Source organism: Salmo trutta, unplaced genomic scaffold (genome assembly GCF_901001165.1).
Source record: "Salmo trutta unplaced genomic scaffold, fSalTru1.1, whole genome shotgun sequence".
NCBI classification, from domain to species: Eukaryota; Metazoa; Chordata; class Actinopteri; order Salmoniformes; family Salmonidae; genus Salmo; species Salmo trutta.
The window spans coordinates 2,042,347-2,069,027 of record NW_021822962.1 but is presented as its reverse complement, the minus strand read 5'-3'; the positions used below and the strand labels follow the sequence as shown (position 1 = coordinate 2,069,027).

Here is a 26,681-nt window from a genome sequence, read left to right as displayed (position 1 = left end):
TGGGGTTATGGTAACATGGTCTCAGATCTGTTCTCAGATCTGTTTGTACTCTTTTCAACACCATTGCGATATGAGTGACAAGGCGTTGGCAGGATAGCACAAACAGACTGGCACTGAGTCTAGGGGAAAGGAGACAACAACAAGCTTTGCTAGCTTACCTGTGCTTTGTGTTCCCCGACACCAAACTGTATGATGACAGCGTTGGGTGTCTGGCCTGTGTCGATGCGTTCCACAGTGCTGGAGTCAATCTTCAGCTCACTGCTGATCTCAGCACTCTGGATAAAGTCCTCCGTCTTCAGGTCCTCCACTCGCTTCAGCTCCCCATCCGCCAGCTGGATGATGGAGCCACGCATGAAGAACGGTGGGAGCGTGGTTGGAGAGGAGGAGGGAGAGGGGGAGGCCTGGACAGGGGCCGGAGCTAGGGCTGGAGAGGAGGAGAGGGAAGAGGAGAGAGAGGGGGAGGCCTGGACAGGGGCAGGAGCTAGGGCTGGAGAGGAGGAGAGGGAAGAGGAGAGAGAGGGGGAGGCCTGGACAGGGGCCGGAGCTAGGGCTGGAGAGGAGGAGAGGGAAGAGGAGAGAGAGGGGGAGGCCTGGACAGGGGCCAGAGCTAGGGCTGGAGAGGAGGAGAGGGAAGAGGAGAGAGAGGGGGAGGCCTGGACAGGGGCAGGAGCTAGGGCTGGAGAGGAGGAGAGGGAAGAGGAGAGAGAGGGGGAGGCCTGGACAGGGGCGGGGGCTGGGGCAGGGGAGGGGGACGCTGTGAGGTAGGTGTGGCGGGGGAGGGATACGGTCGCTGGAGCCAGCTGAGAGACGGTGGTGCTGGCGGTGGTGCTGGCCGTCCTGGCGGTCACCGAGCAGGCAGCCTCAAGGTCCGTAGTGGTGGTAACGTCACCGACTCCGTTAACGGGTATCAGGAGAGACTGGAGGGACTGGCCGTCCGGGATGACCAGGTGCTGCGGCAGGGTGGCGTAGCTGACGCCATGCTGGTTACCTGCCCTGGCGATGTAGCCAATGATTGGTGCCTGGGTGGTGGAGTACAGGCTGTGTACATGCTCGTCAGAGTGGTGGGTGGTCTGGATAACCGTGTGAGGGGCAGAAGAGACCTTCAGAGCCTCGGAGGAGTTGAGTGAGGTGAAAGAGGAGGTTCTAGAGACAGGTTTCCCTAGACAGATACCTCCTCCCTCACTGTGTATTAGTGATGGGTGGACCTGGACCTTGTCCTGCTCAGCACCATTGGTAGGGCGAGGGTGGGGGTGGGGCTGGGCATTTGCTACCAGCACCAGGGAGGTTTGCAGTCCTGTGGAATCCTGGGTAGTGTAGTCTGCGGGAATGAGGATGTGTCGAGCTTCATATCCATGGTGAACCTGCTGATTGTTCTGGTTAGAGTAGGAGGTTCCTTTGATGCCAGCACAGCTCTGTTTACCGAAACTCCTCTCCAGCTCTCCATTCAGCTGCACCACCTTCAAATCGAATCAATCTTTATTTGTCAAGCTCTCCTCGCAAACAGTTCAACATCTAAAAATGTATTCAATAAAAAAACAATATAAATACCTTGGTGTGTCCGCCCTCAGCTTTGTTGACCCCTAACCGATCCGCATACTGGACCAGCACCTGGGAGGGGGCGAGGGTGAGGGTGTGGGGGAGGAGGCCCACCCCAGGGTGGGTGTGGAGCTGGAGAGGCTGGAGGTGGACCTGGGTAGGGGAGGGGACACTCAGAGGGCTGCTGCTGTCCAGCTGGATGTACTGGTGGGTACTGGTGAAGTGGGTGGAGGTCGGCAGGGAGACGGTAGACCCTCCAACAGACACAGCCAGGTCAGACGGCAGCCCTATCTGGAGCTGGTTCTGATGGTCACCAACCTTAACATAACATAGTGCTTCATTAATCGCCCCAAAGGGGATATTTGTTCGCACCAAGCAATACATAAAAACACAAATAATTATATAATAATAATAATAATAATAATAATTACACAATAAATACCAGTGTTGGGGAAGCTACTCTGAAAGTATAGTTTATCAAGCTAACAATTACTTCACTCTGGAAGAAGTTAAGATACACTACAGCTAGCCTTCAGAAAGTATAGTTTACTGAACCTTAAAGTCACCTTGAAAAAGTAGTTGACTAATTAATGATGCATTATCATATTGAAATCTGAAATGTCTTAGTCTACAAATTGCAAAAACAGATCACAATTTAGTCTATTAAACACAAAAATGATCTTTTAAGTGAGAATTGGGCAGATCTGACACAAACAAATAAAATAAGGAAATTGCCTACCCATATTCTCTTTTCTTTTTTGCAAAAAAAACATTGTGTGAAGTTCCAGTAGTTAGCTACGCCGCTACGTGGCAAAACAGTCATTAACTACTGAAAACACATCAAAAAATGTAATTTAGTTCAACTACCAGCAAGATACTGCAAAATGTAGTTAACTTACTAGTTGAACTCCATGTAGTTCACTACTCCCCAATGTTGATATACGGTGCCTTCGGAAAGTATTCAGACCCCTTGACTTAAATCAAATAAAAATCTGATAAATCTGAGCACAATACCCCATAATGACAAAGCAAAAACAGGTTTTTATACATTTTTGTAAATGTATAAAAATAAATGTAATAAATACCTTATTTACATAAGTATTCAGACCCTTTGCCATGAAACTCGAAATTGAGCTCAGGTGCAACCTGTTTCCATTGATCATCCTTGAGATGTTTCTACAACTTGATTGGAGTCCACCTGTGGTAAATTCAATTGATTGGACATGATTTGGAAAAGCATACACCTGTCTATATAAGGTCCCACAGCTGACAGTGCATCCATGAGGTCAAAGGAATTGTCCGTAGAGCTCCGAGACAGGATTGTGTCGAGGCACAGATCTGGGGAAGGGTACCAAAAAATGTCTGCAGCATTGAAGGTCCCCAAGGGCACAGTTGCCTCCATTATTCTTAAATGGAAGAAGTTTGGAACCACCAAGACTCTTCCTAGAGCTGGCTGCCCGGCCAAACTGAGCAATCGGGGGAGAAGGGCCTAGGTCAGGGAGATGACCAAGATCCCGATGGTCACTCTGACAGAGCGCCAGAGTTCCTCTGTGGAGATGGGAGAAGCTTCCAGAAGGATATCCATCTCTGCAGCACTCCACCAATCAGGCCTTTATGGTAGAGTGGCCAGACGGAAGCCACACCTCAATAAAAGGCACACGACAGCCCGCTTGGAGTTTGCCAAAAGGCACCTAAAGGACTCTCAAACCATGAGAAACAAGATTCTCTGGTCTGATGAAACCAAGATTGAACTGTTTGACCTGCATGCCAAATGTCACGTCTGCCAGAGACCTGGCACCATCCCTATGGTGAAGCATGGTGGTGGCAGCATCATGCTGTGGGGATGTTTTTCAGCAGCAGGGACTGGGAGGCTAGTCAGGATCGAGGGAAAGATGAATGGAGCAAAGTGCAGAGAGTTCTTTGATGAAAACCTGCTCCAGATAGCTCAGGACCTCAGACCTGATCGAACATCTCTGGAGAGACCTGAAAATAGCTGTGCAGCAATGCTCCAATCCAACCTGACAGAGCTTGAGAGGCTCTGCAGAGAAGAATGGGAGAAACTCCCCAAATACAGATGTACCAAGCGTCATACCCAAGAAGACTTGAGGTTGTATTTGCTGCCAAAGGTGCTTCGACAAAGTAGTGAGTAAAGGGTCTGAATACTTGTGTAAATTTGATATCAGTTTTTTTTTTTAATTAAATTAGCAAAAATTTCAACAAAACAGTTTTTGCTTTGTCATTATTGTGTGTAGATTGACGAGGGGGAAAAAACTATTTAATACATTTTAGAATAAGACTATAACGTAACAAAATATGGAAAAAGTCAAGGGGTCTGAATACTTTCTGAATGCATACACAATAGACACACACCTTGGTGGCCTGGGAGATGAGGGCGGCGGTGTAGCAGTGGCCATCCAGATGGTGGCGCTGTTGCCCTGTGGAGGTGGCTACACTGGTGGCAGGGGACTGGATGATCTGAGAGGAGATGTAGCCAGTGTACGGCCCCGAGCTAATGAACTGGAGGTTAGGGGCCAGCTGGGCGTACTGGATTGTCCCGCCCTGTTGGCTGAGCCCCACCCCAGTGGGGTAGACAGTGGAGAGAGAGGACAGGGGGATTGTAGACAGAGAGGTAGCAGAAGGGGAGGGGGATGAAGAGGAGGACGAGGAGACATGAAACCTGGGGCTGGGAGTTTCTGTGGATCTGCAGCGTTCGCTGGCTACATTAGCCAGCCAAGCCAGGTTCTCTGTGTGTAAGGTAGTGTCTGCTGAGGCTGCAGCTGCTGCTGGTACCACCACAGGCCTCTGCTCCAGAGCCAGGATCTCAGCTGCTGCTGTTACCACCACAGGCTTCTGCTCCAGGGCTAGGATCTCACGCTTCTTTGGAGGTAGACAGCCATGCCTCCTCTGCTGGTTGGATTTCATGGTTGGTTTTCACACTTTGTTTGTCTCTCAAGTAGGTTTTGTGAACCTACTGTTTCTCTCTCTCTTTGTCCCTATCTCTGTTTCTCTCTCAATTTCAATTCAATTTAAGGGCTTTATTGGCATGGGAAACATCTCTCTCTCTGTCAGTGTTGTCGTGGGCTCTATCAGGTCTCTTTCAGGTCTTCACTGTGTGACTGTGTGTCCTGGACTCAGTAGTCTAGAGAGGGCAGAGGGACGTCTGCCAGGCGACAGAGAGGATGGCTCCATGGACTTCATGAGGAATCATCTCTGACTAACCACCGGCCTCCACAACGTCCGCCAGCTCTAAATCTGGAGACAGAGGAAGACACACAATTGTTATGTTCTAGCATGTAGAAACAACAGAGAAGAATGATGTCTGTACATTTCCAACATGCTTACTCTCTGTGCATGACACACGTCAAAGGATATATGCAATCATCACATTCCATATTTGAATATGTGCCCCTTTAGGCATGACATGTGGGTGAGTAGAGAGTGAGAAAGAGGGGTGGACATGTAACGGGCTTGGCTTGAAGCGCTGAACATCATGGCATGAGTTTAGGCTATTTCTAGCATCAGAACTTTACTTAAATACAGAATATTTTACGGAACAAAAAATAACGTTATTAACCGATTCTCAGTTACAGTCTTGTCCCATCGCTGCAACTCCCATACGGACTCGGGAGAGGCAAAGGTTGAGAGCCGTGCGTCCTCCAAAACACAACCCAACCAAGCCGCACTGCTTCTTGACACAATGCCCACTTAACCTGGAAGCCAACTGCACCAATGTGTTGGAGGAAACACCGTACACCTGGCGACCGTGTCAGCGTGCAATGCGCCTGGCCCGCCACAGGAGTCACTAGTGCGCGATGGGACAAGGACATCCCTGCCTGCCAAACCTTCCCCTAAACCAGACGACGCTGGGCCAATTGTGCGCCACCCCATGGGTCTCCTGGTAACGGACGGCTGCGACAGAGCCTGGACTCGAACCCAGAATCTCTAGTGGCACAGCTAGCGATGCAGTACCTTAGACCACTGCGCCACTCGGGAGGCCTGTGTGTGTGTATTTATGTGCGTGTGTGTGTGTCCATCCATTTCACCCAAGTCACACCCCATTGAAAGGATAATTTGACAATCACATCATGATGTTCTATGAAGTCACGTTGTATTGTGTATATTGCCTCACGTCATCACCAGTGGCGGTTCTAGACCATTTCAACTGGGGGGGCCAAGCTGGGGCCAGTTGTACTGTTAGAGGGGCCAGTTACATTAGACGTTATTGTTGTCATATCGTTTTGCATGTGGTACGATATTGTTGTGTTCCGCCTAAAGCCGTCCCTCTAGAAAATGTGTGGGTTAAATTAGTGTTCCGCATTGCCACTGTCTAATAACGGATGTAAAAAAAAAAGAACGATAGCAAAAATTTGTTATGTAAAAAGTATTTCATACTCCACATTTAGGGGGGCCACAGGGGGTCCAAAATTGTTGTCACAGGGGCACTGCCCCCCCCCCCCCCCCCCTCAGAACCGCTAGTGGTCATCACATCTACATCATCTACACATTCAACAATAAACATACAGGCAACTGGACTGAAGACCTCAGTGAACCTCCATGTGTGCCTGATAAAGCCTGCTAGATGTACCATTCTATATCTATAACAGAACAGCCTGATAAAGCCTGCTAGATGTACCATTCTATATCTATAACAGAACAGCCTGATAAAGCCTGCTAGATGTACCATTCTATATCTATAACAGAACAGCCTGATAAAGCCTGCTAGATGTACCATTCTATATCTATAACAGAACAGCCTGATAAAGCCTGCTAGATGTACCATTCTATATCTATAACAGAACAGCCTGATAAAGCCTGCTAGATGTACCAGAGGTAACAAATGAGAGGTGCACCTGAGAGGGAAGAGAGGAGAGAGGCAGGAAGAAAGGGAGAAAGAGAAGAGATAAACAGAGAGGCAGACAGACAGAAAGCATGATGGCAGGCAGGGAGGGAGAATGAGATAAACAGAAAGACAACGCATGATGGCAGGCATGGAGGGAGAGATGCAGCGAAAAACATGGAGTGACAGAGAAAGAGGGAGGGGAAGAAAGAGAGAGAAAAACAAAGCGAGAGGGAGGGAGAGAGGAAAAACAGAAAGTGGCAGAGGATGGGAGAAAGAGAGAGAAAGAGAGAAGGGAGGGAGAGAGAGAGGGAGGGAGAGAGAGAGCTGCATTTCCTGACCCACATTTAAGCGGTGGCTGTAGCATCAGAGCACCATATAGCCTCCACTTCACACAGACATAGTCGTTTAGCTCCACACAGACACACACGCTACGACACTGCTACAGCACAACCCCATCACCATGACAATCCCATGATAACACCACGAGGACAACACCACGACAACCCGAGCCTTGACAATGAACACTGCGGTAACACAAAAACAATCTATGAGGCATGGTTACAGGACAGTCACAACACGGAGACACCATGCCCCACTTTCCACTGGAGTAAATACAGTCATCTGTTTACAGTCCAACACTCTCACAGCACACCGGGAGACACATGGCAACACAGTGTCGGGCAACACACGCACTGCCCGACAACGCTAAAGACAACCAGTGGATCCCAGCCCCCTTGGACAACTCTCCTGTGCTCAGCTATATGGAGAGTCTCTAGTGGATCCCAGCCCCCTTGGACAACTCTCCTGTGCTCAGCTATATGGAGAGTCTCTAGTGGATCCCAGCCCCCTTGGACAACTCTCCTGTGCTCAGCTATATGGAGAGTCTCTAGTGGATCCCAGCCCCCTTGGACAACTCTCCTGTGCTCAGCTATATGGAGAGTCTCTAGTGGATCCCAGCCCCCTTGGACAACTCTCCTGTGCTCAGCTATATGGAGAGTCCCTAGTGGATCCCAGCCCCCTTGGACAACTCTCCTGTGCTCAGCTATATGGAGAGTCTCTAGTGGATCCCAGCCCCCTTGGACAACTCTCCTGTGCTCAGCTATATGGAGAGTCTCTCCTCACATGCCCCAGAGGCAGCAGACACGTCCTGAATGGAACAAGCATTGTTCCATTCACTACAACTCAACTCAACTCACTACCAATGACTGGCTACTTTTGACCAGGTTCCACAGTGCACTATACAGACGTACTATCTTAATTTGACCAGTTTTTCACAGAAGGAAAATAATTCTGCGGCAACAGAAAATCAGAATTTTTATGTGGATTATAATTAATGGACATTTTTGTAGGGGTTGATACATTGTTGAAGTTGAAATTACAAACTTTAGAAGCCTTTATAAACATTGAATACACTACAAACGTGCATTTCCTACACATTTGCGACCACAGAGTGATCAAATTAAGATAGCATACACTATATATACAAAAGTATGTGGATACGCCTTTAAATTAGTGGATTCGGCTATTTCAGCCACACCCGTTTCTGACAGGTGTATAAAATCAACCACACAGCCATGCAATCTCCATAGACAAACATTGGCAATAGAATGGCCTTACTGAGGAGCTCAGTGACTTTCAACGTGGCACCGTCATAGGATGCCACCTTTCCAACAAGTCAGTTTGTCAGCCGCACACAAGCCTAAGATCACCATGAGCAATGCCAAGCATCGGCTGGAGTGATGTAAAGCTTGCTGCCATTGGTTTCTGGAACAGTGGAAACGCGTTCTCTGGAGTGATGAATCACACTTCACCATCTGGTAGTCCGACGGACAAATCTGGGTTTGGTGGATGCCAGGACAACATTACCTGCTCCAATGCATAGTGCCAAGTTTGGTGGAGGAGAAATAATGGTCTGGGGCTGTTTTTCATGGTTCGGGCTAGGACCCGATCGCTACAGCACACAATGACATTCTAGACAATTCTGTGCTTCCAACTTTGTGGCAACAATTTGGGGAAGGCCCTTTCCTGTTTCAGCATGACAATGCACCTGTGCACAAAGCGAGGTCTGTACAGAAATGGTTTGTCGTGATCGGTGTGGAAGATCTTGACTGGCCTACACAAAGACCTGACCTGTACCCTACCGATCACCTTTGGGATGAATTGGAAAGCCGACTGCGAGCCAGGCCTAATCGTCCAACATCAGTGCCCGACCTCACTAATGCTCTTGTGGCTGAATGGAAGCAAGTCCCTGCAGCAATGTTCCAACATCTAGTGGAAAGCCTTCCCAGAAGAGTGGAGGCTGTCATGGCAGTGAAGGGGGGGACCAACTCCATATTAATGCTTAACTAGCTTTAAGCACCAGCTGTCAGAGCAGCTCACAGATCACTGCACCTGTACATAGCCCATCTTTAAACAGCCCATCTATCTACCTACCTCATCCTCATCCCCATACTGTATTTATTTATCTTGCTCCTTTGCACCCCAGTATCTCTACTTGCACATTCATCTTCTGCACATCTACCATTCCAGTGTTTAATTGCTATATTGTAATTACTTCGCCACCATGGCCTATTTATTGCCTTAACATACCTCATTTGCACTCACTGTATATAGACTTTTTGTTTTCTTTTTTTCTACTGTATTATTAACTGTATGTTTTGTTTATTCCATGTGTAACTCTGTGTTGTTGTATGTGTCGAATTGCTATGCTTTATCTTGGCCAGGTCGCAGTTGCAAATGAGAACTTGTTCTCAACTAGCCTACCTGGTTAAATAAAGGTGAAATCAATTTTTTTTAATAAAATTGAAAAAAACCCACAGTCCACAAATACAGGAAGCTCTTTGGGCCCTTTGGCTAGGCAGACCTGGAGAGGGACTGGTTGCATCCCGTATGGCACCCTATTCCCTATATAGTGCACTTGACCTTATGGGCCATGGTCACATTATGTACATTATTCCCAGAAATGAGCTTTGACGACCAAATAACAAAAAAATAACCAAACATTGACGATGAAACAACATGTTGCCTTGCTGTGTTTCTGTGACCTGACTCTGTTGTTGTCACAGAGACTACACTACATATGACTCACTGAATGACTGGCTGGCTGGCTGGCTGGCTGACTGTCTGAATGACTGGCTGGCTGACTAACTGACTGAACGACTGGCTGGCTGAATGAATGAATTAATGAATGAATGACTGACTAACTGGCTGGCTGACTGAATGAATTAATGACTGGCTGGCTGACTGAATGACTGGCTGGCTGGCTAGCTGTCTGACTGACTAACTGGCTGGCTGACTGGTTGGCTGGCTGGCTGACTGACTGAATGACTGACTGACTGGCTGACCATCAGACTGATTGACTCACTGACTGACTGACTGAAGGACTGGCTGGCTGACTGACTGACTGACTGACTTACTGGCTGGCTGGCTGACTGGCCGACTAACTGACTGATTGAATGAATGAATAACTGACTGACTAAATGAAATAATTAATTAATTAATTAATTGACTGACTGAAGGACTGGCTGGCTGGCTGGCTGACTGACTTACTGAATGACTGGCTGGCTGGCTGGCTGACTGGCCGACTAACTGACTGATTGAATGAATTAATGACTGGCTGACTTACTGAATTAATGAATTAATTATGGCTGGCTTGCTGGCTGACTAACTCACTGACTGAATGACTGACTGGCTGACCATCAGACTGATTGACTCACTGACTGACTGACTGGGTGACTAACTGACTGACTGAATGACTGACTGGCTGACCATCAGACTGATTGACTCACTGACTGACTGACTGGGTGACTAACTGACTGACTGAATGACTGGCTGACTGAATGACTGGCTGAATGATTGGCTGACTGGCTGACTGACTGACTGGTTGGCTGAATGACTGACTGGTTGACAATGACTAACTGACTGTCTACACTCTCCATCAGATATTATCTTCCCCCACAAATCTCCTATAAATGTACCAAACACAAGGTTAACCATCTGTGATATTATCTTTCCTCCACAAATCTCCTATAAATGTACCAAACACAAGGTTAACCATCTGTGATATTATCTTTCCTCCACAAATCTCCTATAAATGTACCAAACACAAGGTTAACCATCTGTGATATTATCTTTCCTCCACAAATCTCCTATAAATGTACCAAACACAAGGTTAACCATCTGTGTGTGTCTATTGGGCTACTAGCTTTAATGCTCCAAATAAACCCTTCCATTCCCTGACTGACTCTCCCTTTAAAAGGCGGACCAGGAGTGTGAAGGAGACTCTAATGCTGTGTTCGTAACCAAGTGGGAGGTGGGAATTTACCAGTTGGATGCATTCACATACTTTAAACAAGTTAAGAAACGCAGATTGGCTAATGGCCAACGAGCTGCGTAAACCATGAACTAAAAGTACAGCTATCATGCTTATAAACAAATTATAGTGTTAAAAAAAACATTAACAGATTGATTTCTATTTTAAAAAGTTTTGTTGTTACAGTTAAATACCCAAAATGCTGTTATGAAGGTCATTTCCTTGGTAGGTGACGTCAGAGGTCAGCATGTGGGTGAAGTGGCAGCTCAGGATGATAGATGAGTTTTGCACTAGTAATTACCAGTTGGAGGGCTGTTCAACTGGATTTTTCCCTGTCGCATGTGGTATATTCCCATTTAGTTATGAACGCAGTATTAGAGAGAGAGAGAGAGAGAGCTGTGGCTAGCTGGCTGCTTGTCTTCTTTTCACAATGACTCCAGCGTCCTGCATCGCTCATCTCCTCACTAAGCTAGATCACACAATGTCAGACTACAGACAGACAGACGCAGACAGATGGAGACAGAGAGACAGAGACAAACAGAGAGGCAGGGATTCCCTTGTAAACAAGCAAACACCTCTCTCTACAAACCTGTATGACTTGCTCTTTTGTAAATCTATTTATTGTAATGTGATCCAAAGCCAACCAGATGCAGTGTATGTTCTGTAGCCTCTAGGGGCATTACTGGATTAGGAAATGACAGTGATGATGAATGCATGAGTGGAGAGGAACAGGGTCCAAAATACTATGCCACAAATCAAGCACAAAACAAGAAGAAACACTGCCTTTGCCGAGGGAGAGGGGAAAAGCTTACCAGGCTGTACACAGCCACAGCTGGCAGAGCATTGTCAGGCTTCCTCTTGCCTGTGTAGCTTCTACACTACGTATTCCTATAGGGAAATCTTTTTTCTCTACGTCTCCTTTGTGCAGGTCTATTTTTCAGAGCCAGTAATTTTTCTGCTCCAGCCCTGTTTTCCTCCAGGCTCCAGGCAGGGTCCGTCCGGGAGAGAGGGTGAACATGTACACCCAGCCGTAAGGCTCTGTGATGAGCCAGCGATAGAGGAAGTCCCCCTGGTTGAAGAATCACATGAAGTCCTGCGTGCAAAGCTGCTCCAACGTGTGTTATGCAAGGCAGTCAGACCTCTCTCTCTGTCTCTCCCTTTCTCTCTCTCTGTCTCTCCCTTTCCCCCTTTCTCTCTCTCCATCTCTCTCTCTCATTCGCTCTCTCTCTCTATCTCCCACGCTCCCTCCCTCCTTTTCTCCCAGTACTCCAGTAACATAGCTCCTCCCACAGCCAGCCGCATCAGATATTCATTCAAAAACACATTCTACTTGGCTGAGCGCCCAGACTACGCTCACACACAGAGGAGGGAGGAGGGAGAGAGAGGGGGAGGCAGAGAGAGAAAGGAGGAAGAGAGGGAGGAGGGAGAGAGAGGGGGGGGCAGAAGAGGAGAGGAAAGAAGGAAGCGAGGGAGGAAGGAGAGAGAGGGGGAGGCAGAGAGAGAAAGGAGGCAGAGGAGGGAGGCGGCGCACGAAGAGAAGTAGGTGGAGGAGCCGAGAGAGACGGAGGAAGAGAGGGAGGACGGAAGGGAGGAGAGGCGGAAGCGAAGCAGAAGAAGAGCGAAGGGAGGAAGAGAGGGAGGAGGCGGAGACGAGAAAGGGAGGATTGGCAGATCGAGAGCATGGAGGAAGAAGGGAGTAGCAGAGAGATCTTTTGGAGAGAAGGGAGAAAAGAGCGGAGGAGGGATAATTTCTAAAGAGGGAATGGGTTGGAAGATAGACGTAAGTGAATAGCTTGTACAGACAGACACACACACACACACACACCAGACTACGCTCACACACGAAGGAGGGAGGAGGGAGAGAGAGAGGGTATCTCTCCTCCAGACCTCCCCTAGCTCTCCTCCAGACCTCCCCTAGCTCTCCTCCAGACCTCCCCTAGCTCTCCCCCAGACCTCCCCAGACCTCCCCTATCTCTCCTAGCTCTCCCCTAGCTCTCCTCCAGACCTCTCCTAGCTCTCCTCCAGACCTCCCCTAGCTCTCCTAGCTCTCCCCTAGCTCTCCCCCAGACCTCCCCTAGCTCTCCCCAGACCTCCCCTATCTCTCCTAGCTCTCCCCAGACCTCCCCTATCTCTCCTAGCTCTCCCCTAGCTCTCCTCCAGACCTCTCCTAACTCTCCCTAGACCTCCCCTAGCTCTCCTCCAGACCTCCCCTAGCTCTCCTCCAGACCTCCCCTAGCTCTCCTCCAGACCTCCCCTAGCTCCCCTCCAGACCTCCCCTAGCTCTCCTCCAGACCTCCCCTATCTCTCCCCAGACCTCCCCTAGCTCTCCTGCAGACCTCCCCTAGCTCTCTCCTAACTCTCCCCAGACCTCCCCTAGCTCTCCTCCAGACCTCCCCTAGCTCTCTCCTAACTCTCCCCAGACCTCCCCTAGCTCTCCTCCAGACCTCCCCTAGCTCTCCTCCATGTCCATGTATGGGGATTGTAGATGTACCTTTCAATCATGCACACACCCATACCCCCCCCCCCCACACACACACACCCTCCACAGCACCCTAACACACACCCTCCACAGCACCCTAACACACACACACACCCTCCACAGCACCCTAACACACACCCTCCACAGCACCCTAACACACACACAGTGAATTACATAGGTGATGAGTGATGTGTTGCCCATGCCTGGAACAGGAGGGTGCTGGCCAGTTTTATAGTTGTACAGTTGTTATCCATGTGTATCTAAAAACGTCATTTTAGTAACATGCCTCCCTATTCCTTGTCAAACATATTGCACTGCATTACACAGCCACAGCAGTGCTGAGGCCTATAGGTGAGGTTTCAGGAAGACAAGGATGAGTTCCAAGGAGTCTCCATAATACGGGTCAACAAGCCCTGGGAGTCAGTTGTGTCTGCATGCAATAATACTGTGAACAGGACAGGGACATACACGCACGCACGCACGCCTGACATCCCACAGCCACAAGTGTTATGAGGGTTGAATATTTTCACTAAAACACATCTGTGTCCTAAATGGTGCCTTTCCCATTATAGGCCTATAGTGCTCTGGTCCAAAGTAGTGCCCTACAGTATACAGGGAATAGGATGCCATTGGTGATGTTGCTGTACTAAAAGGTCTACTGTAGCTGCTACAATAGCAACTTCTATGGCTCCTGCAGGGTGAAACTACATATGTACTGACTTTACCAGGCAACATGTGTGAACAAGGGTGACTTGGATCAGTCTGTGGATGATGTTTATAGAAAATTCATAATTGTAACCATGAGAAAGGTGTGTGTGTGTGTGTGTGTGCTTGTGACAAACGGGCCCTGGTTATACTGTAAGCTGGTCTCTGCTCGTTCTCGCCATTCCAGCTCTAAACTAACATGGGACTATGTCCATAGCGAACGACGGGCACAGTTGAACCAGTTACTGTGGACATAAAAATGGTCTGTCTACAAGCATTTCCTTCCCTGTTCTCTATCTACGCAGCCTGTCCCCACACACTTTCTGTGACGTAGGTTATTCTTCTATTTCAAGGCCTAGCTAGTCATCTCTCTCTCTCTCTCTCTCTCTCTCTCTCTCTCTCTCTCTCTCTCTCTCTTCTCTCTCTCTCTCTCTCTCCTCTCTCCTCTGCTCCTCTCTCTCTCTCTCTCTCTCTCTCTCTCTCTCTCTCTCTCTCTCTCTCTCTACTCTCTCTCTCTCCCTCTCCTCTCTCTCTCTCTCTCTCTCTCTCTCTCTCTCTCTTCTCTCTCTCTCTCTTCTCTCTCTCTCTCTCTCCTCTCTCTCTCTCTCTCTCTCTCTCTCTCTCCTCTCTCTCTCTCTCTCCTCTCTCTCTCTCTCTCTCTCTCTCTCTCTCTCTCTCTCTCTCTCTCTCTCTATCTCTCCTCTCTCTCTCTCTCTCTCTCTCTCTCTCTCTCTCTCTCTCTCTCTCTCTCTCTCTCTCTCTCTCTCTCTCTCTCTCTCTCTCTCTCTCTCCTCTCTCTCTCTCTCTCTCTCTCTCTCTCTCTCTCTCTCTCTCTCTCTCTCCTCTCTCTACAATCACCCTGAATACTTTATTTTTCTTTTCACACTTTCTCATTTCCTTTTTCACACCTTTCACCTTGTCATCACCGGGAGAACCATGGCTGTTTTGTTGTGGCATGTTACACAACCTTACCTTTAATAGGGCATATAGACAGACCCACCTCCTCCCGGAACTGAGAGAACTCCATAACAAAATAATAGAATTTAATCCCACGCACTTTGTTGATACCTCTCTGGCCTTAAGTGGCATTAATGGGTTGTGTCCTAAATAGCACCCTGTAGGGCGGCTTCCAGTCAAAAGTAACACACTATATAGGGAATAGGTTGCCATTTGGGACGTGTCTCCAAGGTCTCATCACATTTAGGTATTCAACTCACCTTAAGTGTGTAAAACTGTGATATTTGTCTTCTCGACGTTGAGAACAGTTGTGAGATCAGATCAGTCGCTCCAAAGTGTCCAGTTTCCTCCAAGGAAATACCGTGTGATGTCTTCGCCTTAACCTTTAAAGTTCAAACAGCATTGAGACATGAGAAGCAGAGATGATTTAAGTACTACAGGCCTGAAATACTGTACTATAGAATAAAAAGTGTTATTATATAGGAACTTGCCATGCAACACAAGGTCTGTCCTGTCTGAATACATGCACCACACTGTCTGTCCTGTCTGAATACATGCACCAGACTGCATGTCCTGTCTGAATACATGCACCACACTGCCTGTCCTGTCTGAATACATGCACCACACTGCCTGTTCTGTCTGGATACATGCTACAGACTGCCTGTCCAGTCTGAATACATGCCCCCCCTGCATGTCCTGTCTGAATACATGCACCAGACTGCCTGTCCTGTCTGAATAAATGCACCACACTGAATGTCCTGTCTGAATACATGCACCAGACTGCCTGTCTTGTCTGAATAAATGCACCACACTGCCTGTCCTGTCTGAATATATGCACCAGACTGTCTATCCTGTCTGAATACATGCACCACACTGCCTGTCCTGTCTGAATACATGCACCACACTGCATGTCCTGACTGAATATATGGACCAGACTGCCTGTCCAGTCTGAATACATGCACCACACTGCATGTCATTTACATTTACATTTACATTTAAGTCATTTAGCAGACGCTCTTATCCAGAGCGACTTACAAATTGGTGCATTCACCTTATGATATCCAGTGGTCCTGACTGAATACATGCACCAGACTGCCTGTTCTGTCTGAATACATGCTACAGACTGCATGTCCTGTCTGAATACATGCACCACACTGCATGTCCTGTCTGAATACATGCACCACACTGCCTGTCCTGTCTGAATACATGCACCACACTGCCTGTTCTGTCTGGATACATGCTACAGACTGCCTGTCCAGTCTGAATACATGCCCCCCTGCATGTCCTGTCTGAATACATGCAACAGACTGCATGTCCTGTCTGAACACATTCTCTTCTATACACCTGCTTCTACTGTCAACAGAATAGCTTAGCTTCCTCAATCCAAGCAAGCAGGAGTAGTCATAAATACATGGCAAAGCAGAAAAATACTGTACCTTTAAGTGCTAGATTGTCCAGCCATGTCATCTCTACAGTCCTATTGTCTCTCAAGTCTCCTCTTAACAGTCTACTCCCAGCAGGACAGCACCTTTAATTCTCCTCTTAACAGTCTACTCCCAGCAGGACAGCACCTTTAATTCTCCTCTTAACAGTCTACTCCCAGCAGGACAGCACCTTTAATTCTCCTCTTAACAGTCTACTCCCAGCAGGACAGCACCATTAATTATCCTCTTAACAGTCTACTCCCAGCAGGACAGCACCATTAATTATCCTCTTAACAGTCTACTCCCAGCAGGACAGCACCTTTAATTCTCCTCTTAACAGTCTACTCCCAGCAGGACAGCACCATTAATTCTCCTCTTAACAGTCTACTCCCAGCAGGACAGCACCTTTAATTATCCTCTTAACAGTCTACTCCCAGCAGGGCAGCACCATTAATTATCCTCTTAACAGTCTACTCCCAGCAGGACAGCACCTTTAATTCTCCTCTTAACAGTCTACTTCCAGCAGGACAGCACCTTTAATTCTCCTCTTAACAGTCTACTCCCAGCAGGACAGCACCTTTAATTCTCCTCTTAACACTCTACTCCCAGCAGGACAGCACCTTTAATTCTCCTCTTAACAGTCTACTCCCAGCAGGACAGCACCTTTAATTCTCCTCTTAACAGTCTACTCCCAGCAGGACAGCACCTTTAATTCTCCTCTTAACAGTCTACTACCAGCAGGACAGCACCTTTAATTCTCCTCTTAACAGTCTACTCCCAGCAGGACAGCACCATTAATTCTCCTCTTAACAGTCTACTCCCAGCAGGACAGCACCTTTAATTCTCCTCTTAACAGTCTACTCCCAGCAGGACAGCACCTTTAATTCTCCTCTTAACAGTCTACTCCCAGCAGGACAGCACCATTAATTCTCCCTAAACCCAGTTGTAGACATGTCCGGACATGTAGCACAGATTCAGAAACACGGGGCAGGCAGGGTGACTCACATGTAAATCACAGGAGGCTGCTGAGTGAAGGAAGGCTCATAATAATGGCTGGAATGGAACTAATGGAATGTTTGATGCATTTGATACCATTCCACTGATTCCACTCCAGTCATTACCACGAGCCCATCCTCCCCAATTAAGGTGCCACCAACCTCCTGTGATGCAAATACATGTAGTAGAGCTAACTGGAGTGTGGTTGGTGGTTGGCCCCATTGGTGGCCCTAGTTAGTAGTAGTTAACCACAATAATGACCCCTTAGTTAATTCAGTAAATGTTCAACTGAGCCTGCAATACTTCACCAAACCTGCTTAGAGTGAACTACTCCATGTGACACCACAGAGGAAGAGGAAGTCAGCTCCTATGTCATGTGACCAGGGTTTTAGAGTGTCTACACATAACCCCCAAGGACAAGACAACCTTGATCGTATAGATTTATTGACATTAAATGACAGAATGCATCCAAAGCAACTGCATTGTGGGTCAGGATCCATAGAAGAAACAGCATATCAATATCCACCTTTATGGCTATGGACTAATAAGAAAGCGTTAACAACAAACAGTATTATTATTAGTATTCAAGGTTATATATCAACACTTCATGTACATTATGCAGCTTGTGTGTCTTTAACAGACCTGGGTTCAAATACTATTTGAAATCATTTCAAATACTTCATCTTGATTGATTGAGCTTGCTTGGCTAAATGCAGTGTTTCCCACCCCTGGTCCTGCAGTACCCCGAACAGCCCAACCCTGGTCCTCCAGTACTACGAACAGCCCAACCCTGGTCCTCCAGTACTCCGAACAGCCCAACCCTGGTCCTCCAGTACTCCGAACAGCCCAACCCTGGTCCTCCAGTACCCCGAACAGCCCAACCCTGGTCCTCCAGTACTCCGAACTGCCCAACCCTGGTCCTGCAGTACCCCGAACAGCCCAACCCTGGTCCTCCAGTGCCCCGAACAGCCCAACCCTGGTCCTGCAGTACCCCGAACAGCCCAACCCTGGTCCTCCAGTACCCCGAACAGCCCACCCCTGGTCCTGCAGTACCCCGAACAGCCCAACCCTGGTCCTGCAGTACCCCGAACAGCCCAACCCTGGTCCTGCAGTACCCCGAACAGCCCAACCCTGGTCCTCCAGTACCCCGAACAGCCCAACCCTGGTCCTCCAGTACCCCGAACAGCCCAACCCTGGTCCTCCAGTACCCCGAACAGCCCAACCCTGGTCCTGCAGTACCCCGAACAGCCCAACCCTGGTCCTCCAGTACCCCGAACAGCCCAACCCTGGTCCTACAGTACCCCGAACAGCCCAACCCTGGTCCTCCAGTACTCCGAACAGCCCAACCCTGGTCCTCCAGTACCCCGAACAGCCCAACCCTGGTCCCCCAGTACTACGAACAGCCCAACCCTGGTCCTCCAGTGCCCCGAACAGCCCAACCCTGGTCCTGCAGTACCCCGAACAGCCCAACCCTGGTCCTCCAGTACCCCGAACAGCCCACCCCTGGTCCTGCAGTACCCCGAACAGCCCAACCCTGGTCCTGCAGTACCCCGAACAGCCCAACCCTGGTCCTGCAGTACCCCGAACAGCCCAACCCTGGTCCTCCAGTACCCCGAACAGCCCAACCCTGGTCCTCCAGTACCCCGAACAGCCCAACCCTGGTCCTCCAGTACCCCGAACAGCCCAACCCTGGTCCTGCAGTACCCCGAACAGCCCAACCCTGGTCCTCCAGTACCCCGAACAGCCCAACCCTGGTCCTACAGTACCCCGAACAGCCCAACCCTGGTCCTCCAGTACTCCGAACAGCCCAACCCTGGTCCTCCAGTACCCCGAACAGCCCAACCCTGGTCCCCCAGTACTACGAACAGCCCAACCCTGGTCCTCCAGTACTCCGAACAGCCCAACCCTGGTCCTCCAGTACTCCGAACAGCCCAACCCTGGTCCTCCAGTACCCCGAACAGCCCAACCCTGGTCCTCCAGTACTCCGAACAGCCCAACCCTGGTCCTCCAGTACCCCGAACAGCCCAACCCTGGTCCTCCAGTACTCCGAACAGCCCAACCCTGGTCCTCCAGTACTCCGAACAATAGTTGAGGTAATTAAGGTAATTTGTACATGTAGGTAGAGGTAAAGTGACTATGCATAGATTAAACATTGTTCGGGTCTCCATTTGATTAATTGTTCAGGAGTCCTTATGGTTTGGGGTAGAAGCTGTTAAGGAGCCTTTTGGACCTAGACTTGGCGTTCTGGTACCACTTGCCGTGCAAAAGCAGAGAGAATAGTCAATGACTTGGGTGACTGGAGTCTTTGAAAACAAATTTGGGCCTCTGACACCGCCTGGTATAGAGGTCTTGGATGGCAGGGAGCTTGCCCCTAGTGATGTACTGGGCCGTACGCACTACCCTCTGTAGCGCCTTTTAGTCAGAGGCCGAGCAGTTGCCATACCAAGCGGTGATGCAGCCAGTCAAGATGCTCTCAATGGTGCAGCTGTATAACTTTTTGAGGATCTCAGGACCCATGCCAAATCTTTTTAGTTTCCTGGGGGGGAATAGGCTTTGTCGTGCCCTCTTCACGACTGTCTTGGTGTGTTTGGACCATTCTAGTTTGTTGTTGATGTGGACACCAAGGAACTTGAAGCGCTCAACCTGCTCCACTACAGCCCCGTTGATGAGAATGGGGATGTGCTCGGTCCTCCTTTTCCTGTAGTCCACAATCATCTCCTTAGTCTTGGTTACGTTGAGGGATAGGTTGTTATTCTGGCACCCGGCCAGGTCTCTGACCTACTCCCTATAGGCTGTCTCGTCGGTGATCAGGCCTACCACTGTTGTGTCGTCTGCAAACTTAATGATGGTGTTGGAGTTGTGCCTGGCCATGCAGTCGTGGGTGAACAGGAAGTACAGGAGGGGACTGAGCACGCACCCCTGGGGGATCAGTGTGGCAGATGTGTTGCTACCTACCCTCACCATCTGGGGGCGACCCGTCAGGAAGTCCAGGATCCAGTTGCAGAGGGAGGTGTTTAGTCCCAGGATCCTTAGCTTAGTGATGAGCTTTGAGGGTACTATGGTGTTGAACGCTGAGCTGTAGTCAATGAATAGCATTCTCACATAAGTGTTCCTTTTGTCCAGGTGGGAAAGGGCAGTGTGGAGTGCAATAGAGATTGCATCACCTGTGGATCTGTTTGGGCGGTATGCAAATTGGAGTGGGTCTAGGGTTTCTGGGCTAATGGTGTTGATGTGAGCCATTACCTGCCTTTCAAAGCACTTCATGGCTACGGACGTGAGTGCTACGGGTCTGTAGTCATTTAGGCAGGTTGCCTTTGTGTTCTTGGGCACAGGGACTATGGTGGCCTGCTTGAAACATGTTGGTATTACAGACTCAATCAGGGACATTTTGAAAATGTCAGTGAAGACACCTGCCAGTTGGTCAGCACATGCCCGGAGCACACGTCCTGGTAATCCGTCTGGCCCCGCAGTCTTGTGTATGTTGACCTGTTTAAAGGTCTTACTCACGTCGGCTACGGAGAGCGTGAACACACAGTTGTCCGGAACAGCTGATGCTCTCATGCATGCCTCAGTGTTGCTCGCCTCGAAGCAAGCTGAGAAGTGATTTAGCTTGTCTGGTAGGCTCGTGTCACAGGGCAGCTCGCGGCTGTGCTTCCCTTTGTAGTCTGTAATAGTTTGCAAGCCCTGCCACATAAGACGAGCGTCGGAGCCGGTGTAGTATGATTCAATCGTAGCACTGTATTGACGCTTTGCCTGTTTGATGGTTCGTCGCAGGGCGTAGCAGGATTTCTTGTAAGCTTCCGGGTTAGAGTCCCGCACCTTGAAAGCGGCAGCTCTACCCTTTAGCTCAGTGCGAATGTTGCCTGTAATCCATGGCTTCTGGTTGGGGTATGTACGTACAGTCACTGTGGGGACGATGTCCTCGATGCACTTATTGATAAGGCCAGTGACTGATGTGGTATACTCCTCAATGCCATCGGAAGAATCCCGGAACATGTTCCAGTCTGTGATAGCAAAACAGTCCTTTAGTTTAGCGTCTGCTTCATCTGACCACTTTTTTATAGACCGAGTCACTGGTGCTTCCTGCTTTAATTTTTGCTTGTAAGCAGGAATCAGGAGGATAGAGTTGTGGTCGGATTTACAAAATGGAGGGCGAGGGAGAGCTTTGTACGCGTCTCTGTGTGTGGAGTACAGGTGATCTAGAATTGTTTTCCCTCTGGTTGCACATTTAACATGTTGATAGAAATTTGGTAGAACTGATTTTAGTTTCCCTGCATTGAAGTCTCCGGCCACTAGGAGCGCCGCCTCTGGGTGAGTGGTTTCCTGTTTGCTTATTTCCTTATACAGCTGACTGAGTGCGGTCTTAGTGCCAGCATCTGTCTGTGGTGGTAAATAAACAGCCACGAAAAGTATAGCTGAAAACTCTCTAGGCAAGTAGTGTGGCCTGCATGTCATCATTCAGCCACGATTCCGTGAAACATAGGATATTACAGTTTTTGATGTCCCGTTGGTAGGATATTCGTGATCGTACCTCGTCTAATTTATTGTCCAATGATTGTACGTTGGCGAGTAATATTGACGGTAACGGCAGCTTTCCCACTCGCCTTCTCCGGGTCCTGACAGGGCATCCGGCTCTTTGTCCTCTGTACCTGCGTCGCTTCCTCTTGCAAATAACGAGGATGTCGGCCTTGTTGTAGAAAAAATCTTTGTCTAATCCGAGGTGAGTGATTGCTGTCCTGATATCCAGAAGCTCTTTTTTGCAGTAAGATACGGTTGCAGAAACATTATGAACAAAAGAAGTTATAAATAATGCAAAAAAACACATAATAGCACAATTGGTTGGGCGCCATAAAACTGCTGCCATTTTAATCAGGACCAGTGTGGTGGTACAGGCTGGGAAGGCTGAGGGTTATATGGACCAGTGTGATGGTACAGACTGAGAAGGCTGAGGGTTATATGGACCAGTGTGGTAGGTACAGATTGGGAAGGCTGAGAGTTATATGGACCAGTGTGGTGGTACAGACTGGAAAGGCTGAGAGTTATATAGACCAGTGTGGTGATACAGGCTGGGAAGGCTGAGGGTTATATGGACCAGTGTGGTGGTACAGGCAAGGAAGGCTGAGGGTTATATGGACCAGTGTGGTAGGTACAGACTGGGAAGGCTGAGAGTTATATGGACCAGTGTGGTGGTACAGACTGGAAAGGCTGACAGTTATATAGACCAGTGTGGTGATACAGGCTGGGAAGGCTGAGGGTTATATGGACCAGTGTGGTGGTACAGGCTGGGAAGGCTGAGGGTTATATGGACCAGTGTGGTAGGTACAGGCTGGGAAGGCTGAGGGTTATATGGACCAGTGTGGTAGGTACAGGCTGGGAAGGCTGAGGGTTATATGGACCAGTGTGGTGGTACAGACTGGGAAGGCTGAGGGTTATATGGACCAGTGTGGTGGTACAGGCTGGGAAGGCTGAGGGTTATATGGACCAGTGTGGTAGGTACAGGCTGGGAAGGCTGAGGGTTATATGGACCAGTGTGGTGGTACAGGCTGGGAAGGCTGAGGGATATATGGACCAGTGTGGTGGTACAGGCTGGGAAGGCTGAGGGTTATATGGACCAGTGTGGTAGGTACAGACTGGGAAGGACCAGTGTGGTAGGTACAGACTGGGAAGGCTGAGGGTTATATGGACCAGTGTGGTAGGTACAGACTGGGAAGGCTGAGGGTTATATGGACCAGTGTGGTGGTACAGGCTGGGAAGGCTGAGGGTTATATGGACCAGTGTGGTGGTACAGGCTGGGAAGGCTGAGGGTTATATGGACCAGTGTGGTGGTACAGACTGGGAAGGCTGAGGGTTATATGGACCAGTGTGGTGGTACAGGCTGGGAAGGCTGAGGGTTATATGGACCAGTGTGGTAGGTACAGACTGGGAAGGCTGAGGGTTATATGGACCAGTGTGGTGGTACAGACTGGGAAGGCTGAGGGTTATATGGACCAGTGTGGTGGTACAGACTGGGAAGGCTGAGGGTTATATGGACCAGTGTGGTGGTACAGTCCGGGAAGGCTGAGGGTTATATGGACCAGTGTGGTGGTACAGACTGGGAAGGCTGAGGGTTATATGGACCAGTGTGGTGGTACAGACTGGGAAGGCTGAGGGTTATATGGACCAGTGTGGTGGTACAGACTGGGAAGGCTGAGGGTTATATGGACCAGTGTGGTGGTACAGGCTGGGAAGGCTGAGGGTTATACGGACCAGTGTGGTAGGTACAGACTGGGAAGGCTGAGGGTTATATGGACCAGTGTGGTGGTACAGACTGGGAAGGCTGAGGGTTATATGGACCAGTGTGGTAGGTACAGACTGGGAAGGCTGAGGGTTATATAGACCAGTGTGGTGGTACAGGCTAGGAAGGCTGAGGGTTATATGGACCAGTGTGGTGGTACAGGCTGGGAAGGCTGAGGGTTATATGGACCAGTGTGGTAGGTACAGACTGGGAAGGCTGAGGGTTGTATGGACCAGTGTGGTGGTACAGGCTGGGAAGGCTGAGGGTTTTATGGACCAGACATTTATAGTGGGTGCTAGAATAAAAGCTGTGTACGGTACTCACGCCTGGCAGCATGACATGTCCCCGTTGGCTTGACAATAGCAGTTCATGCAATCACTGGTCCTCCAGCGGGACCCAATATCATGCCACGTCCCATCCTTGTCGTAAAGACACTGCCTCATACCTATACAATACATGCCTATTCAATATATCATATCAATGTGTTTGTTGTCTTTTTCAATGAGATTCAAGTGTATTAAAAACATCATTGCATAACAATATGAAATGTCCTTTACAGGTCATAAAATAAAATACAAAAATAAAACCCTAAAATCACATAATGATTTGGAACAAGAGGTTATTTTATTAGGTTGATAAATATACAGGAGAGTGTGTGTGTGTGTGTGTGTGTGTGTGTGTGTGCGTGTGTGCGTGCATGTTACAACACCATTTTACTTTTGCCCAGAGCCCTATGGTTGTGTGTGCGTGAGCGTGTGTGTTAACAGCTGGTTATCTTTGTCCTTTACCTGGTTCTGCTGGTTTAAACCAGCAGCCAGCATGGAAAAGTGGCAGCAGTGCACACAGGATTACAGCTACAGCCAAGGACCTCTTCCCAGGGAGAAAGAAGAAAAAGCATGTTATCTGAATCCCCTTTATTCTCCTAGTAGGCTACATTTACAGTACTTGCTGACCACAATGAAGAGAATATACAGACAGGATACATAGATGTAGACAGAGGGCAATAAAACATAGGCCTTTCATCAAACCCTCTAAACATTAAAGATGAAAAACTAGCAAAATGAACTTTAACATTTTAACATGTGGAGGTGATAGGTCATTAACCCTCCTCTGGATCTCTGGGTAATAAAACATAGGCCTTTCATCAAACCGTCTAAACATTAAAGATGAAAAACTAGCAAAATGAACTTTAACATTTAAACATGTGGAGGTGATAGGTCATTAACCCTCCTCTGGATCTCTGGGTAATAAAACATAGGCCTTTCATCAAACCCTCTAAACATTAAAGATGAAAAACTAGGAAAATGAACTTTAACATTTTAACATGTGGAGGTGATAGGTCATTAACCCTCCTATGGATCTCTGGGTAATAAAACATAGACCTTTCATCAAACCGTCTAAACATTAAAGATGAAAAACTAGCAAAATGAACTTTAACATTTTAACATGTGGAGGTGATAGGTCATTAACCCTCCTCTGGATCTCTGGGTAATAAAACATAGACCTTTCATCAAACCGTCTAAACATTAAAGATGAAAAACTAGCATAGTGAACTGACACATTTGAACATGTGGAGGTGATAGGTCATTAACCCTCCTCTAGATCTCTGGGTAATAAAACATAGGCCTATCATCAAACCGTCTAAACATTAAAGATGAAAAACTAGCTAAATGAACTTTAACATTTTAACATGTGGAGGTGATAGGTCATTAACCCTCCTCTAGATCTCTGGGTAATAAAACATAGGCCTTTCATCAAACCGTCTAAACATTAAAGATGAAAAACTAGCAAAATGAACTTTAACATTTTAACATGTGGAGGTGATAGGTCATTAACCCTCCTCTAGATCTCTGGGGAATAAAACATAGGCCTTTCATCAAACCGTCTAAACATTAAAGATGAAAAACTAGCAAAATGAACTTTAACATTTTAACATGTGGAGGTGATAGGTCATTAACCCTCCTCTAGATCTCTGGGGAATAAAACATAGGCCTTTCATCAAACCGTCTAAACATTAAAGATGAAAAACTAGCAAAATGAACTTTAACATTTTAACATGTGGAGGTGATAGGTCATTAACCCTCCTCTGGATCTCTGGGTAATAAAACATAGACCTTTCATCAAACCCTCTAAACATTAAAGATGAAAAACTAGCAAAATGAACTTTAACATTTTAACATGTGGAGGTGATAGGTCATTAACCCTCCTCTAGATCTCTGGGGAATAAAATAACCTAAAGTCATTTCTAATTGTAATTACTCATACATAACATGCAATGATAGAAGGAACTTACCATGATTGACAGGAATTTAGACTGGATTCACAGGTAGATTCTGTAGGTTCTGTTGAGCTGTAGATAATCCTCGCCATAACATCAGACAATAAGCACAACAAGAGAAGGAAACCCGATCAGTCTCTTACCTTCAGTAACAAGATGCTAGAGCTGGTCTGTGTGATCAGGAGTCAAGTCCATGTCTTCTCTCCAACAACTCACCATTTTATACTAGATTTAACACAAGTCCTTGTAGTTGCTCAACCTAGGGCATGGCTTTTGAGCGATCTTGTAGTTGTGGTGAAATCGGTGATCACTCTCGTTAAGTCCAATAAGAAGAGGGGTTACATAAACAATAGTAAAGTGTGATGTGTTGTAACATGCTGTTATCAAAAGGAAACACACTTGTGATAAACAGTTTTGCAATGCTGTTCCTTCCCTGGTATAATGATGATAATAATGTTGTGTTATTATTATTTAACAAATCATTGTAAAATGGCAGCAATTCAATGACATTTGTACAATGATTTGTGAAAAAATACAACAAAAAACATTCTCATCATACCAGAGAAGGGACAGCATTGCAGAACTGTTCAAGGCATTGTTTTGCGTGTGCACTGTAACTTCATTTGAACAGACCCTTTGCCCCATAGGACCACCATAGTGGCAGTTAAGTTTTAATGTCACGTGCACAAGTACAGTGAAATGCCTTTCTTGCCAGCTCTAAACCCAACAATGCAGTAATCAATAATGATGTAATATTACAAATAATTTTAGAAAATAAGGTAGAATAAAAACACACAAGATATAAAAATAAGAAATAAGATGGTTTCAGACTTTTTATCCAATCCAGAAGTCTTCTGAAACAACATCACGGTACCTACAG

At 47.8% G+C, this 26,681-nt stretch overlaps 1 protein-coding gene across 1 annotated transcript in view; it reads right to left on the bottom strand.

Moving 5' to 3' along the window:
* Positions 1-26,091, bottom strand: part of LOC115187643 (ataxin-1) — a 28,324-nt gene extending 2,233 nt beyond the window's left edge. Inside the window, exons 1-8 of the mRNA XM_029746614.1 lie at positions 25,945-26,091; positions 25,817-25,873; positions 24,312-24,393; positions 23,848-23,968; positions 15,090-15,212; positions 3,907-4,788; positions 1,549-1,854; positions 159-1,457 (exon numbers count right to left, since the gene is read on the bottom strand). Of these exons, the coding sequence (XP_029602474.1) occupies positions 159-1,457; positions 1,549-1,854; positions 3,907-4,458 (2,157 nt within the window). The 5' untranslated portion in view covers positions 4,459-4,788; positions 15,090-15,212; positions 23,848-23,968; ... (1 more) ...; positions 25,817-25,873; positions 25,945-26,091. The remainder of the gene's footprint in view (positions 1-158; positions 1,458-1,548; positions 1,855-3,906; positions 4,789-15,089; positions 15,213-23,847; positions 23,969-24,311; positions 24,394-25,816; positions 25,874-25,944) is intronic.
* Positions 26,092-26,681: the final 590 nt, after the last annotated feature.